Source organism: Hoplias malabaricus, chromosome 7 (genome assembly GCF_029633855.1).
Source record: "Hoplias malabaricus isolate fHopMal1 chromosome 7, fHopMal1.hap1, whole genome shotgun sequence".
NCBI classification, from domain to species: domain Eukaryota; kingdom Metazoa; phylum Chordata; class Actinopteri; order Characiformes; family Erythrinidae; genus Hoplias; species Hoplias malabaricus.
In genome coordinates, this window is record NC_089806.1 from 19,077,300 (window position 1) to 19,094,180 (window position 16,881).

General features: G+C 39.0%; 1 protein-coding gene across 1 annotated transcript in view; it reads right to left on the reverse strand.

The window, feature by feature from the left end:
- Positions 1-11,716, reverse strand: part of rtn1b (reticulon 1b) — a 54,084-nt gene extending 42,368 nt beyond the window's left edge. The window contains exon 1 of the mRNA XM_066676662.1: positions 11,256-11,716. Within this exon, the coding sequence (XP_066532759.1) occupies positions 11,256-11,460 (205 nt within the window). The 5' untranslated portion in view covers positions 11,461-11,716. The remainder of the gene's footprint in view (positions 1-11,255) is intronic.
- Positions 11,717-16,881: the final 5,165 nt, after the last annotated feature.

A 16,881-nucleotide genomic window follows, 5' to 3' on the forward strand; every position in this document is an offset into this window, starting at 1 on the left:
AACTGGGTGCATTTCCAGATGAGAGTGGGATGACTGTAAACAAAGCTTCTTTATAACACTGTCAGAAACAAATACTGCCAAGAAATCTGAAAGAAATCTTTACTTAGTTTACAGCAGCATTGTAGTCTTCAATGATAACCCCAGTCTGATTGCTTGTGTTTTGTTTGCCTGACAATGAAACCCAGTGAGGAGGGAGATCAAAAACTATGTAGAGACTGCACTAGAAAAGCTTGTAGAAAAGCAGATATCACACTACCGCTCAAAAAATTAAGATGAATGTGTTCATTAATATAAATCCAATTTGGCTAAGGATAACTGTATATAATTTTAATAGGCCAGTCCTGTGCAAAGTTTTAATATGTGGAGCCAAAGGCGATTCTAAAGGAACTGTGAAAGCATTTTGGCATCAAAAACTTACTTAGAATAACATGAATATCCTCAATTCATCACATTTCCATTTTGCAGGGCAATAGGAAACAAGGTATTGGACTAGTTCCACTAAGTCATAAAGATTGACTTACACTCACTTTAAACTCATCTTAATAGGAGTCAAATGCATTATATACTTTTATGCTAATTATATCTCACTCTATGTTTATTGTAAAAGAGATATCCTGTCAAAAGTTTTTTCTATTACTCTTAGTTCAGATTTGCAATAAACTTGCAATGAGTCTCTCCAGCGATGTGGAGGAATTTTGGCCCACTCATATTTGCAGAATTGTTGTAATACAGCCACAATTGAGGGTTTTCGAGCATAAACACTCTTTTTAAGGTCATGCCACAGCATCTCAATAGGATTCAAGTCAGGACTTTGACTAGGGCACTCCAAAGTCTTCACTTTGTTTTTCTTCAGCCATTCAGAGGTGGACTTGCTGCAGAAGCCAAGTTTGTTTCAGCTTGAGGTCACAAACAGATGGCCAGATTTCCCTTCAGGATTTTTTGGTAGACAGTGGAATTCATGGTTCCATTTATCACAGCAAGTCTTCCAGGTCCTGAAGCAGCAAAACAGCCCTAGACCATCATACTACCACCACCATATTTTACTTTAGGTATGATGATCTTTTTCTGAAATGCACCAGATGTAATGGGGCACACATCTTCCAAAAAATTTAAAGTTTTGTCTCGTCAGTCCACAGAATATTTTCCCAAAAGTCTTGGGGATCATCAAGATGTTTTCTGGCAAAATTGAGTTGAGCCTCAATGATCTTTTTGCTCAGCAGTGGTTTTCGTCTTGGCTCTCTGCCATGCAGGCCATTTTTGCACAGTCTCTTTCTTATGGTGGAGACATGAACGCTGACCTCAACTGAGACAAGTGAGGCCTGCAGTTCTTTGGATGTTGTTGTGGGGCCTTTTGTGTTCTCTTGGATGAGTCATCACTGTGCTCGAGGTAATTTTGGTCAGCCGGCCACTCCTGGGAAGGTTTACCACTGTTTCACGTTTTCACCAATTGTGGATAATGGCTCTCACTGTGGTTCGCTGGAGTCCCAAAACTTCAGAAACTTTTACAAATTTATAACCTGCATTTTGTCTTTACCTGTGTTGTTTTTGAATAATATTTAAATTTGTTTGATGATTTGAAATATATAGTGAGACAGAAATATATAGAGTGACAAACATGCAAAAAACTAAGAAATCACGAAGGGGCAAAGACTTTTTCACACCACTGTAGAGTGGTCATTCTAAACTTTCGTAAGAAGCTGAAAATGAAAACAGCTTAAGTAGACACAAAAATAAACTATTTATTTGTTTACATTTAGGCATAATTAGCAAGCTGATGATTTATGTAATTGTATAAATACATTTCAATAACATACCAAACCAACAATAATAATTCTAGACTTGTGTTAAAAATCTCAGCACTGTTATGTCCTCACATTCACACATCACATCCAATTGGTTAGCGCCATGGTTTAGATGGGATCCAGGTAATGAGTGTACACAATTTGAGAGGTAAATTAAGTAATAAATAAATTTGATAGATAAATAAACATCCATAACATCTCACAGCTTTAATGAATGCATACACTCTTAAACACACTTGCCTTTACTGTCTTATTTTCTGCCCTTGAATAGCATGAATAAATGTCGAATTAACTGCTTTTGCAGATTGATTCTGGTTCAGTGCTCTCCTCCTCTCTGTCCACTATATAATTCATGCACAAATGGAGGGGCTCACTAACAGTGTGGGGTAAAAGAAGACTCACAGCTGTCAGTCATCAATTATATACCTAACAGCATCTTTTGTAGATTACAAGCTCTAGTGCACTCAGTAATGTTAGAAAGAGAAACTACAAAAATTATTTTATTGTTTGAACTTATAGGTAAATTACTTGGTTTCTGGTTTGTTGCACTACGCCATGTTTTCTTCAAGTTTTTTTACTGTGACTTTCCTATACACTGTCTCCAAACTTATCCAGACACCACTACTAAATTCTGAATTCAGCTACTTTAATCTCACCTATGGTGTAAACACATATCTTGTAAAAGTACTGTGGAAAAGCTCTGTCAATGAAACATGATGCTCTGAACCCAAAAGCCATCAGACAGAAGGGCATAAAATCAAATAAAAATATAGCCGCAAGCAGCAATTATCTCAGCAGAGGGGGTAACATTTCTGAGCAAATATTCTTGATTTCAGTAGAAACAATAAGCAGATATTGAACCACTGCAAACTTGGTCAGGTGAGTGGATGGTACATTTTGAAAACTTAAAAACCCTGGAAACCCATTTTGAAATTTTGTGGAGTATTTTTGTATAATTCTAAACTTTGGTGTTATGTGAAACGTTTAGCAAAGTTTAAATAAAAACATATGATCAATCTCAGAAATATGAACAATCTCTACTTAAGAATGACCATAATATGCTCTTCAGAGCTCTCTGAGAACTGTGTGGGTGTGGTCCAATATACTATTGACCATGCGTAACTCACAGCTCTCTATCACTGGAGACCAGTATGCTGTTTACGTTACCATGGCAACACACGGCCTCGAGAAAGAGCAGTCACGGATTTCTACCATGAACAGCGGTTGTCATTTTACACAAGATAACATTACACAATAAAATGACACAGGCGGGTAGAATTATCATTATACAGCCGTTCATGTACGAACCTACGAACGTCTTTTGTCCTTCATGTCTGTGGTGTGGTTTCGTGTGATTATTTACATTATATGTATGTTAACATAACTGTACGAACTGTATACCTTCTAGAGTCTCCAAATTGGTGCTTTCTACTGCTACTACTCTGCTGTACAGCTGACTGAGTGTATCTTTTATAACCCCACTGCTACTTTGCTGTACACACCAGCCCAGTGTGGCTGCTATCTCCACTGTACTGCCGACCAAGTGTTTCTGCCTTCCCCACTGTTACTCTGCTCTGCACGCTGGCCAAGTGCAGCTGATATCTCCGCTGATACGCCATTAAACACGTTGACCGAGTGTAGCTGCTATCTCTGCTGTACTCAGACTTAATCCATTCAGGCTTGTTCTGTATTTTTTTGCGTTGCTGTTTGTATCTTTCATTCCCTCCCCATAGCCTGGTGAATAGCTGGATAGCTAGCTCATTTACTAATGGCTCCTAAGCTTTAGCCCATCAGTCTCTTCAACACAGAGAGGAGGCAGGGCTAAGGTAGCCTTGTGATTGATCAGGGTAATAGTGACATAAGCATTACGCACTTTTAGGACTGCCCATTCTACACCGAGAGGAGAGAAGTACGGGTCATTTTTGAGGAGCGATTTATCATATTTCTGTTTTGTGTTTTTTATTTAAGCTTTGTTGATCGTTTCACATAACACCCAAGTTTAGAATTATACAAAATTTCAAAATGGGTTCCCATGGGCTTTAACACATACTACTTGACATACATAATATATGCTTACTATAAAAGGCAAAGAAACATCAGTTTTCTATGACAGGGATCTGTGAATACTGAAGAGTACTAAGATATTCTTAAGAAAGTGCTCTCAAAAAGCAAATGTGACCAAAAAAAGCCATATTTGATGAGTATCTATGTGCCTGTGATCCAGGCATGACCTCAAATCTCTATGATCATTACACTTGGCTTAGCACTTGATTCCTTCTTCTCCTTTTACCCTGCCTGGGGCACAGGTGTTTGAGAAGAGCTCACAGGATCCTGGTCCTGAGTCAAACTCTTGAGTGGTCTAAAGGTGTATCTCCTACTAGTCACTTCATTTCACAACAATGCACAGCATAGCAATCGGGATGCAGGAAGACTTATAGCCTGCCTGCTATTTCTGGAGCTGAGGATCAATAGCTTCTTTCACCCTATTGAGGAGAACCTGGTGAATGTATTGCCTGGGACAGATAGCAATGTTAGTCTCTGTAATTAGAACAGGAACAGAGGTCACATTTCTTTGTTGGCTTGATGACATAGCCCTTCTTCTACGCTGCTGGACTGTGTTACTGACCCTGCAGACTTTTCATTTTTGCTTATAGCTTTGAAAATCTCCTCGTTGTACATTACTTTACAGTCAATCATTGCTGTTGGCTGGGGAGATATCTGGCGAATCCTGTAGTGTTGGCCTATTCAAAAGACCTTCGAAATGCTCCCTCCAGCTGTTCTTTTGTCCTTCCACATTGGGTATTGACTTTCCCTTTTTATCCTTCACTGTTTTTTCTGGCTTGTAAAACCTGCCGTACAGCTTCTTGTTGGTGGTAGAGAGTCTTGCATAATACCATTTAACCCCTTAACTTAATAAAACTTGATTACCTCGAAGAAAAAAAAAATCAGTGCATTAGTCAATATTGATTAGACAGAATAAGCCTTTTGGATGAAGTTCTGTCTACAGTTTCACAGCTCTTTCCAGTCAGTTAGGAACAGTTATTAGTATAATGCAGACTCAAGCTGGCTGTTGCAATCAGTAAAGCTAGGCTTCAGTGTCCATCAAGTATAGTCAGTGGTTCGCAGATGATAAAAATAAACTATATTACAATTATGAGTCCAACATTTTCAAAGTGTCCAATGGAAGAAATAATTCCAGGGGTTCAAGTGTAATTTTGAGAAGGATGTAATGTTCTGTTGAGCATGTCACCAGTGTCCATGACAGGCAGTTACTACAAGTTAACTCTTTGCACTATAGGGGTTTTAATGCCATAACAATAAAAAAACATCCCCTTCCCCTTATTCCCTCTGCCATTGAACAAGTCAGAGAAGCCAAATTTTACGCCAAACTAGACCTAAGAAGCGCATATAATCTCATTAGAATTCGTGAGGGGGATGAATGGAAGACTGCGTTCATGACATCATCCCGCCATTATGAATATCTGGTAATGCATTATGGATTGGACAATGCTCCTTCTGTCTTTCAATCTTTCATTAATGGCATATTTAGAGACATGCTTAATAAATGGGTAATCTGTTACATTAACAATACTCTTGTTTACTCCAAGTCCATCACAGAACATGTCCACCATGTCAAACAAGTTCTCACATGCCTAGAAGAAAACAATGTTTGTTAAACTGGGAAAATGTGAATTTCATTAAACTCAGATCACTTTTCTTGGCTATATACTCAGTGCAGAGGGAGTGCAAAAGGACCGAACAAGGTTTCAGCAATTACACAATGGCCTCAACCGAAAACCATCAAAGAGCTGCAAAGATTCCTGGGCTTTGCAAATTTTTACAGAAGGTTCATAAGTGGTTTTAGTGGTATATCAGTTCCTCTGACCTCTCTTCTCAAAGTGAAACCCTAGTCACTGAAATGGACTCCAGAAGCCTCTACCTCCTTTGAGATGCTGAAGAATCATTTCACCAGTGCCCCCATCTTGTGTCACCCTGATCCATCTCTTTCGTTCATCGTGGAGGTGGATGCTTCAGAAACAGGTATAGGGGCCGTACTATCCCAGCGACATGGTGAACCACGAAAATTACACCCCTGTGCTTTTTATTCTCGCAAACTCAGCCCCACAGAAATGAACTAAGATGTAGGTAATCGGGAGTTGCTGGCTATCAAAGCAGCTCTTGAAGAGAGCACCACCCCCCTCCCTGCCTTCAAACAGCTTACCAGGGAAGACATATGTTCCCCTAAGCATTCACCCCACTTGGGCGCCCCACTACTGCAATGGGTACACACATTCTTGAGTTCTGGTCATCCGGGTATTCAATGTACACTGTCTTTAGTACAGAAGTTCTGGTGGCCCACAGTAGTCCGAGATTTTAGAGTACGTAAAGTCATGTGCAGTATGTGCCTGTATTAAATCCTCCAATCAGCGTCCTGCAGGTCTGCTGGAACATCTGCCCATTCCTCAGCGTCCCTGGTCTCACTTGTCCATTGATTTCATTACTGATAAGCAGAGGCGAAGGATGGTGAGAACAGTCATAGTCAACCCACAGACCAGCTCCAAAGACCTACAACATCATCTTGTTGCAGATGGTGTCACTGTGCATCGTTCGACTATTCAGTGCACTTTGCACAAGGAGAGGCTGTATGGGACAATAATGCAGAAGAAGCCTTTTCTGCGCACATGCCACAGAGTCACTTGAGGTATGCTAAAGCACATATGGACAAGCCAGCTTCATTTTGGAATAAGGTGCTGTGGACAGATGAAACTAAAATTGAGTTATTTGGACATAACAAGGGGTGGTATGCATGGCGAAAAAAGAACACAGCATTCCAAAACAAATACTTTATATATTAATTAAACAAATAATTATTTTCTTGGGGTGCCCAAACTTATGCACCTGCCTAATTTTGATTAAATAATGATTGCACGCTTTCTGTAAATTCTATAAACTTCATTTCACTTCTCAAATATCACTTTGTTTGTCTGTTATATAATACATTTTACTGAAATTGCTGATCTGAACAACCAATGATATATGAAGGAAAATCCTGAAAATAATCAGGGGTGCCCAAAATTTTTTATACCACTGTATTCTTCTGTCTCATATTTTTCCCCTTGTTTACTGGGTAAATACGATTACGCTGTCCCTGCGCTTTGTGAGTGGAACAGATTCTTAAATTATTCACCTGGTTTGGCTTAACTTTTAATAAAGTAGTTCTCGTCGTCTGAAAGTGTGTCTTTCCAATTTGTTTATATTAGTGCTACACTCTAAAACCAGACAATCTGTCCCCAGTATGGTACCCACACTACTGATTTGGCACACACACACCTTTGATTTACACAATATTAAGCAGTGAGGCAGTGTTTTCATTGCTGTGGCTGATCAGGTCATATATGCTATTTTTTTTACATGTATTACTACAAAATACTAATAGTACCAACCTGTATTACATGGCCATTTTGACTGATGGATAGGTTGAATTTTTGCAAGTACAATTAGCAGCCATATTCATTATCATTCATCATCATTCTTCCATTAAATATTAAAACGATGTATGCATCAAAATGTAAAAGAAGTGACTCCACTCAAAGACTCGCATAATCGCCTTGATCTCTGAGCTGCACTATGATCCATCCGTACAATGTGATTAGCTAAATTTTAAAAGTCATTAAAGACAAAGCAGGGCAGGAACCCTTTTTACACTTGGCAACAACATCCACTCAGCATGATCAGACAGATCATTGCTGATGAAGTATTTAAACGCCTCAGTGTCACCCCTGGACTGAGAATAGTCCACAACCAAAAATATCCAGCCATGAGTGTCCTGTAGGCTGTGTCCAATGAACACAGATGAAGGACTAGAAGATGATCAACACAAACTGTGCAGAAACAGATGGACTACTCTCTCTGACTTTATTCAGTGGACCAAAAACTTAGGTGTGTCTAATCGAGTGGACAGTAACTTCCTGCAGTTATTTTTGCAATTCAAAACTTATGACTATTATTTATACACTCTCAAATTACTAAAGACAGAACTAATTTGAGAGTATATGAAAATTGTTATTTTACTGAACAAAAAGATTACTCTTTCTATGATTTAAATGTCTAGGATTTTGAGTATACACTATTCTGACTTAAAGAACTTTGCTTGTTTCTTGGGAACTTTGTGGAGTACTAAACAATGTTCCTACCTCTACATCTACAGACACAGTACAATGCAGTTACTCCTTGGAGTCTTCTGGACAGTATCATAAGCACTTAGCACAGAAGGGCAAACTTCTGTCATATTTATCATCAAGTGATCATGTGAGTCAGTGGAATACAAATAACTCAGCTAGCTGAGTATTTATGGGAATAACTGTAAGCTTGCCACTTGCATAGGTCCAAAAATATAGCCCAGAAGCAGAGAGAAAACCCTAAATGACTGAGGCCACAGCCAAAGTTCTTGAAATATTCTGAGCTATTGATTAATACACATGCTGATTAGAATTTTTTAAGTGGTGCTGAAGCACAGCTTCTTTGGCTTGCAGTGTAAAGTGAGCTTTATACAGGTTTTACAGCAGCTCAGCACATCCAGTACACTTAGAATACAACTATTTCCATAGAAGATCCCAACTTGAAAGAGAATTACATAACCCTTCCTGCACTGGGAGAAAGGGCTCTTTTTATATTCTTTTTCATTTCAGCTGAGCTTTTATGTCTACAATCACTTTGTGCATTTGTAATTACTGAACAGAGTAAAGAATGTGCAAGATAGTGATATGCAGCTAAAGTAAGTGAATGTCCACACTTCCTTTAGACTCATTAAGATCTTGTTCAACGGAATCAGTCCACACAGAAAAGGATGGCTTGCTTAGACTCTCTTTGTAATTCCAGGCACAGTGGTTTTATTTTTCAGTGGAATGACTGTGCATTAAAGTTTTAATCTAGGAATAATTCTTAATGCACCCTGACACAATAAAAGCATCAAGTATTGATCATTATGCAGTAAGCTCACAAAATGATGAAGAATTTTATAAAGTACCTCCTTCTTGAATGCTAGCCCATGATATGATAAAGAGAGAAAGAGAAACAGGAAATTTCTTATCTCACTCTTTTGTGCACCAACAGGAAGCATGCTTAGGCCTATATAAGGCTGGAGAAAATGCTTTAATAGCCAAGAAAAATGGAAGGTCATCAAAGTTGAAAATGTCCTTATTTTGGTCTGTTTTATTATATTTGTATGACTCACCTGGGGTAAAATGTACTGTCTGTGGAGACTTCCTATAAACACTGTAATTTAAAATTATGCAGAGTACTTTTAAGAGTAAAGTGTGTGCTTTTATAACCAATGGTAAGAGACGAGGAGGAAAGAATTGAGTTCTTATTAAAATACGAGGGAGATACAAGTCTTCTGTGGAGCAGAATATGAAATTTTATCACTGACAGGTTTTGTTCACACATGGTCACATTAGACAGGTCCATGAAGTCAAGATCATGATGTAAGCTTAAGAAACAGCCCTCATGCACACAGCACATTGCACATAGACTTCAGCTGAAACAAGAAACACATATTCACAGCTATGGCTGCTGGAATGTTCTAATGTCAAGACTGGACATGACCGCCCTTCAGCAATGAATTAACTAGCCCTGGCTAACTTCAGCATGGGATTTTCCATAACTTTTACAAAGATGTCTCACCATATTTATTTTACTTGAATTGCAATAATGCAATATAAATTTAATATTTGTACTAAGAAATGTATTGTTAGTTGGACATATCTCATAGTCTACAGTGACAAGGCACAACAAGCTGACTTGAACACATCTACTATGTGAGTGTTTTTAAGTTTAAAGCACAAAATTTAATTTAGCCTAATAATGTACCTTCTAAAGATCAGTGATTAATCTTTTAAAACAACAGTGAGCAATTTCTGAGTACTTCTAGTTTCATAGAATGTAAGACATGACTAATAGTAAAAGTCTTCATGGCCTTACTTATGCAGTGTTAGAGGAAAAGTGAGTAATTTATCATACTTTCAGATCTACAGAACTGAAAGAACAATAAAGAAAGATTAATGTCTTAAAAATACTCAGTATTAGGCTGGGGCTGGAAGCACCATGAGTAATAACTTCAAGGGGCTTTAACAAAACCTTTTAACATCAACAGAAGTATAACTAATACGAAGGCTAAATTATTGTTTTGGTTTTGAATAAATAAATAAATAAATAAATAAAGACATAAACTTATAGAAAAGCCCATTCAAACTCAGGTATTTGCGCCTTAATAAGACACATTATAAATCACCCTTCATAATGCAGTGACAATCTTTAATCGGAATTCCTCCAATTTTTTGAACAATTAAATTGCTCAGATGTAAATGTCAGAGTGCTCTGATATGAAATGCTCTGTTCTAGAGAAACCTTTGACTCAAGACTGTATATAGTGATGGTGATAAGTCCAAGATTTCCAAAGTGTTAATGTTATTACATTACGTTTCTTAATAAATGTCATAGACTTTGTTTTTAATTTTAACATTATTTTGGTTTCAAACTTATTTATAAAGACCTAGTTATCTCTGTTCATAAAAAAGACATATTATTTCAAGCCGATTAGATGGAATTCTGCACCTTTGCACTCATTCAGTGCACACAGATCTATAAATATGAAATTAGTCCTTGACTCCATCTCCACTTACACTTCCACCACTTACCTGCAGCTTGAAAGTTCAAGTTGATAGCATTGGGTGCTTAGGTTTATGACATAAAAACAAATGGCTGTTGGAACTCTCCTGTTTGAGACTTTGGTACACTTCACTTGTAGTTTAGTGTTAATGCAAGTTATCTGTGTGCTTTAGGCACTGCAGTTTTAACTGTGAACATTCTGCTTTTATAAATTAATTGCACTCAAAAACTTAAATAAATGTAAGTATGGTGTAAACATTAGCCCTTGGTTCCTAGTTTCTGTTGTAAAAACACAAATGTGTTTACATTACAGAAAACAAACTGAAATTTTAAAACAATGGGGGGTATTTCCCTTCATACACTCAGGCCTGCGTTACACAAAGCAGCATCAGTGGACCTGTCCTGTACACACACACACACACACACACAGTAAGGCGAAGACGAGTATCCCTGATTGAAGAGTTCTGTTCTGAAAACTGAAAGTAAAAGAACAGAACACAGCCGACTCGTACAAACGACACTATTACTCCAAGATTTGCTAATGCGTTTCTACACCAGGGCCTTAGATGTACAGTAAAGTTAGCAAGCACAGCACAGTCGCTCGCAGGCTAACTACAGAGAAATTCAAACCAGCTGCTGTAGCGGGTCTGTGTTCAGGAATTACAGGAATTACTGAACACAGCCGCCAGCTAAGAGAGATGTTAGGAAACATTTTAAGGAATTGAATACCGAATAAACTGCCAACAGTTAATAAAGTAAGTGAACTTAGCCTGCTAGCTCAATGACCTGTAGATGCAGTTTCCATGACAACAGGGAGCGGTTGCCGGTGGCTGAAGAGCTGCGTGTTTTCCCCGGGCTCGTCTCTCCGTGGCCGACCGCCCTCGGCGTCCTCACATCGGCCCGCGCTGCTCAGAAACACCGCCACATCCTCCGAACCGGCCCCGAACAGCCCGCGTTCTGAGGCGGGGTCCTCGTTGCGCTCCGCGGACATGCTCGGTACCGAGGACTTTTCACTGCTCCGACCGGACCGGACCGAGAGAGTCTAGACAAAGGTTAGAGCAAAAAATAAATAAATCAATATCACAGACCAACCCCGTAGTTAGTAGTAAAGCCGGGTGAGTTTAGCTCTCAGGACGCAGCGCCGTGTCGCAGATCCCTTTAGACTCTCTCTCTCTCTCTCTCTCTCTCTCTCTCTCTCTCTCCCTCTGCCTCACGCATGTGTGAAAAGCGCTTGTTTAGGTCGGTGTATCGTCGCTGACGTAATGGTGTCCGAGGCTTATGATGGGCGCGGATTTGGGCTGAAACCCAGTCTGTTAACCGTTTCAAGCCGATACACTCTTAGACACAATTTCATTTTCACCAGGGTGTTTTTCTCAGATACACGACAAACCCCAGGGGACAGCCAGAAACCATGTAAAATTAAAATATTAACATTTTAAATCTTCTTCCAAAATAATAATAACAATAATAATATTAATATTAATAATAATAATAATAATAATTTAGTTACTTTTGATAAATTATGGAATTGTATATAATAGTAGACAAACATTAAAATAATTACTATTGGCGCCAACATCCAGCAAGGTCATTTTGATGAATCATATTATAACTTTCTAGTAAATTGCATTTTGCTTTTTTGTTTTCTTACTGCTGCATATTTACGGCTTATTTGAAAAATAATATCTGTGGGCAAGTTTTAGTGTTTTTTTCTGTGCCTAAACATCACGCATATACATCCTACTGATGAGAAAGGTATTACTATTAAAAATGAACAAATAGCTGAATCATTCCTGTTTACGGTTTACAGTTATAAGTCACATTACGGATTTACGCTGGTCTGATTGATTTTTAAGATCAATATTCTTTTTGTGCTCTCTGAAATTAAGTGGAACTGTGGCTCCAGATGAATTTCTTGTTTATCTGAAGGATATGGCGCCATCTGGCGTTGCATGTAATCTTTTTCCTGGCAGTGATTGTGGAGCAATTAATAATGTTTTTAATCTAAAAATATTGATCATTACTAATTAATTTAGTTTTTCGGAAAGTGTAATTCACATGAGATGAAGAATCAGAAAGCTTTGTAGTGTCTGTCTGAAAAAAACCTTCTAGGCCACAAGGGCACCAATCTATAACACGACAAGAAGACATTTTAAAAGCATTTTCCTAATTGTTTATTGTCTTGATGTGTACCCCATCATATGTTACATTATGGTCTTAATTGTTTTACTTGTGCTCTTGTTTATCTTTAAATAAAAGCTACATTATATATAAAATGCATTTTTATTATTATTCATCCATTAATCATTTATTACTATAAACAATCATTGTATACATCATACAATGAATCATTCATTAACTAATTCACATTTCCAGAGATACTGAAAGTTTTTGTTTAAAGTCTAATAAAACAAGCGTTCATTCATTCATTCATTCATTCATTCATTCATTCATTCATTCATTGTCTATAACTGCTTATCCAGTTCAGGGTCGCGGTGGGTCCGGAGCCTACCTGGAGTCACTGGGTGCAAGGCAGGAACAAACCATAGAGGGGGCACCAGTTCTTCATGGGGCGACACAAACTCACACATACACTCACACCTACGGACACTTTTGTGTCACCAATCCACCTACCGTGTGTTTTTGGACCGTGGGAGGAAACCTGAGCACCCGGATGAAACCCACGCAGACACAGGGACAACACACCAAACTCCTCACAGACTGTCACCTGGAGCAGGACATGAACCCACAACCTTCAGGTCCCTGGAGCTGCGTAACTGCGACACTACTTGCTGCACCACCGTGCCACACATTTTTATTAATATTATTATTATTTGTAGTAGTAGTAGTTGTCGCTTAACTATACAGCAGTTCAACTGCCCCTCAGCACAATGTTTAGGGGCTTCATTTTCCTCTAGCTGATATGTGTCATTGAGCAGAAAGACCTTAGGCTCGTGAGTGGCTGTTTCATTGCTAAGGGCTGAAATCATTCATTTGCAAAAAGGGTCTTAGGAAGACCAGTTTGGTTAAGTAAAGTCAGATTTCAAGGTTCCATGGTTAAAATAAGAAATTCATAAATCCTCAGAGGGATTCTCTTATGTCTATTTGCTGTAGTTACACCAGACACTTTGTACAAGTAAATGCTATTTAGATTGGAGGCCAGCTATTAAATAGAGGGTAGTGAGTCATTGTTTTGTATATCTTTGAGAACCAGGGCCATTGGAGTGCAAAGGACTTTCTCCTCAGTGTTTTGAAATGAATGTGAATGCCAATTAAAGCACTAAGTAGGCTTTAGGTCTCTGAATATTAGCGTCATACACAATGGACTTTATCTTCTTTTACAGCCTATTCACCACAGCATCTCTGAATATAATGACAGGAGCTTAATGGCAAGATTTCTGCATAAGATACAAGCATGACATTTCAATGGCCAAGTAAATCAACATTATCTCTGCGCTGTATAACCATAAAATATATATTAATTTAGTGACATTAAATAGGAACACCAAAAGCTCCTAGATGATTTTCAGGGTCAGAATGAATGTAGAAAAACCAGAAGAATAATGAGAAGCACAGCAACAACAGCAGCATCAGTAGAGAATGAGGCAGATGAGAGCTAATCAGTCACTTGCGTATTCGGATTCAATGGAAGAAAATGACTGACCTTCAGTGACATTTCATTTTATTCACAGCTTATATATATATATATATATATATATATATATATATATATATATATATATATATATATATACACTTGGCACAAAAAGTAAGGAAATTTGAGTTTGGTACATTATTTCTATGTTGTAATAATGTTTCTTGGCAGTAAATCTTTTACAAATTGGAAGCCTTTTAATTTCCCTTTTAAATGGTGCCACATTTGGAAGAAACATGCATTTGTGGAATGAGCAGTAGAGCTGAGTATGTGGGTTGCATCCATAAAAAATCCTCTCCGCCAAAGCCAAACAGCTTATTTTGAGTGATGGTGTGGGGAGGCATCTTCCTCACTGGAAAAACGAGGCTTGTCATCATTCGAGGCAATCTCAATGCAGAGATAGAGATTAAATTCTGCAACCAGTGGCAGTTTCATATCTCCACAGTCAGGGACCGAACTCGATCCTCCAAGATGACAACTCTCGCCCCCACAGAACAGGGTTTAGAGGAGTGGGAGTGGAGAGGCTGGAATGGCCTGCCAGCGTCCTGACCTCTACCCCATTGAACACTTGTGGAATCAGCTTGGGGCGTGCTGTTCGTGCCAGTCTGTGTGTGTCCAGGCTGGTGACCAGCATGAGGAGGAGGTGCCATGTTGTTATGGCTGTATATGGTTCTTCCACACATTACTGAGGCTCCTGTTTGTTAAATGAATAAATTGTTAAATTGCCAATAAGTCAATGTTTCTTCAGACTTCAATCATCCAATCCACCAAACACCAAACGAGTCAATGGCAGAATAAGCTGTTTGGCTTTGGCAGAGAGGATTTGGTAGATTTTTCATGGGTGCAATTTGTAGATTTTAGTAATTAAATTGTAAATTATTTATTCAGTCATTCATTCATTATCTGTAACCGCTTTTCCAGTTCAGGGTTGCGGTGGGTCCAAAGCCTACCTGGAATCACTGAATGCAAGGCGGCAATACACCCTGGAGGGGGCGCCAGTCCTTCACAGGGCAACACACACACTCTGACACTTTTTGAGTCGCCAATGTGTGTTTTTGGACTGTGGGAGGAAACCCACTCGGACACAGGGAGAACACACCAAACTCCTCACAGTCACCCGGAGCGGGAATCAAACCCACAACCTCCAGGTCCCTGTAGCTGTGTGACTGCGACACTGCCTGCTATTTTATGCTGTTTTACTTTATAAGATCCTTATTTTGTTATTTAATTTTTCCCCCATATATTAAAAAAATCTGTCATAGTGTATTATTATATAAAACACTTGTATAAAGTTCTCACTATAGAAGTTCTCACTGTCCACTGTCATTACACATAAATTTTATCTTAGGTTTTGGCAAAACCAATTCAAGCCTGCATTTCCTTTATGTCAAGTGCATTTTTTGTAGTGTACAGTACAAAGTACATAACAAAACAATGTTTCTCCAGGGCCAAGGTGCTATAACACTTCACAGAGACGACATACAGTACATGACTGCAAACATGTGCACTGCAAAACAAGGACATTAACATTAAATAGCAAATGCTAAGAAGAGGAGACTGTGCAGCTTGACCAGTCTCTGTTCGCATTGGGGGTGATGTAAAGTTAGATAAAGTACAGAATGGAACAGAAATTAAAACATTTTACACTAGTGCAACCATAATACTTTTGATTAGCAGCAGATGGATGGCCATGATTACTCTCCAAGCAGCAAGCATAATTAAGATAATAAATAATGAATATTCAATGTACAACAAGAGTTTTGTGTGTGTGTGTGTGTGTGTGTGTTCAAAGTTGTACAGTTCAGTCACTGTTTGTTGAGGGGTCTGATGGCTTGGGGGAAGAAGCTTTTGCATAGTCTAGATGTGAGGGGTGTGTGTGAGATCATCCATAATGCTGGTTATTTTGTGGATGCAGCATGAGTTGTAAATGTTGCTGATGGAGGGGTAAAGGACCCAGATGATTTCTCATCTGACCTTACTATATGCTGCAGGGACTTTCAGACTCTAAAATTCCTAAACCAGACAGTGGGGCAGCTGCCCTTGATGGGAGGTGGGGCAGGTGCTTTCCATCTTTCGCTACATTTTTATATTTGCTCTCAAAATACATATCTTTTAAATGGGATTTTAGGTCATATCATCCTAATTTGTTTATCATTCACGGGTCCATTCACTTCATTCACGGGTCCAGAGCCTACCTGGAATCATTGGGCACAAGGCAGGAATACACCCTGGAGGGGGCGCCAGTCCTTCACAGGGCAACACAGACACTTTTGAGTCACCAATCCACCTACCAACGTGTGTGGATTGCAACACAGACACTTTTGAGTCACCAATCCACCTACCTACAAACCTGTGTTTTTGGACTGTGGGAGGAAACCGGAGCACCCGGAGGAAACCCACGCGCACACGGGGAGAACACACCAACTCCTCACAGACAGTCACCTGGAGCAGGAATCGAACCCACAACCTCCAGGTCCCTGGAGCTGTGTGACTGCGACGCTACCTGCTGCACCACCGTGCCAGGATGTTTTTTCACTGTTCAGAATTAGAATTACTCAGAATCACTTTATTTGCTACTGAGCCATATTTTAACCAAATCCATGCAGTGAAATACATTTACACACACACACGAAGCAGTGGGCAGCCCTAGCCATGGTGCATGGTTACAAGCCCAGTTCCCTAACCACCATAATGTAAGTTTACATTATGAATACTTTTCAGCATCCTTGGGATACCCAGGAAAAATAGGAATAAATA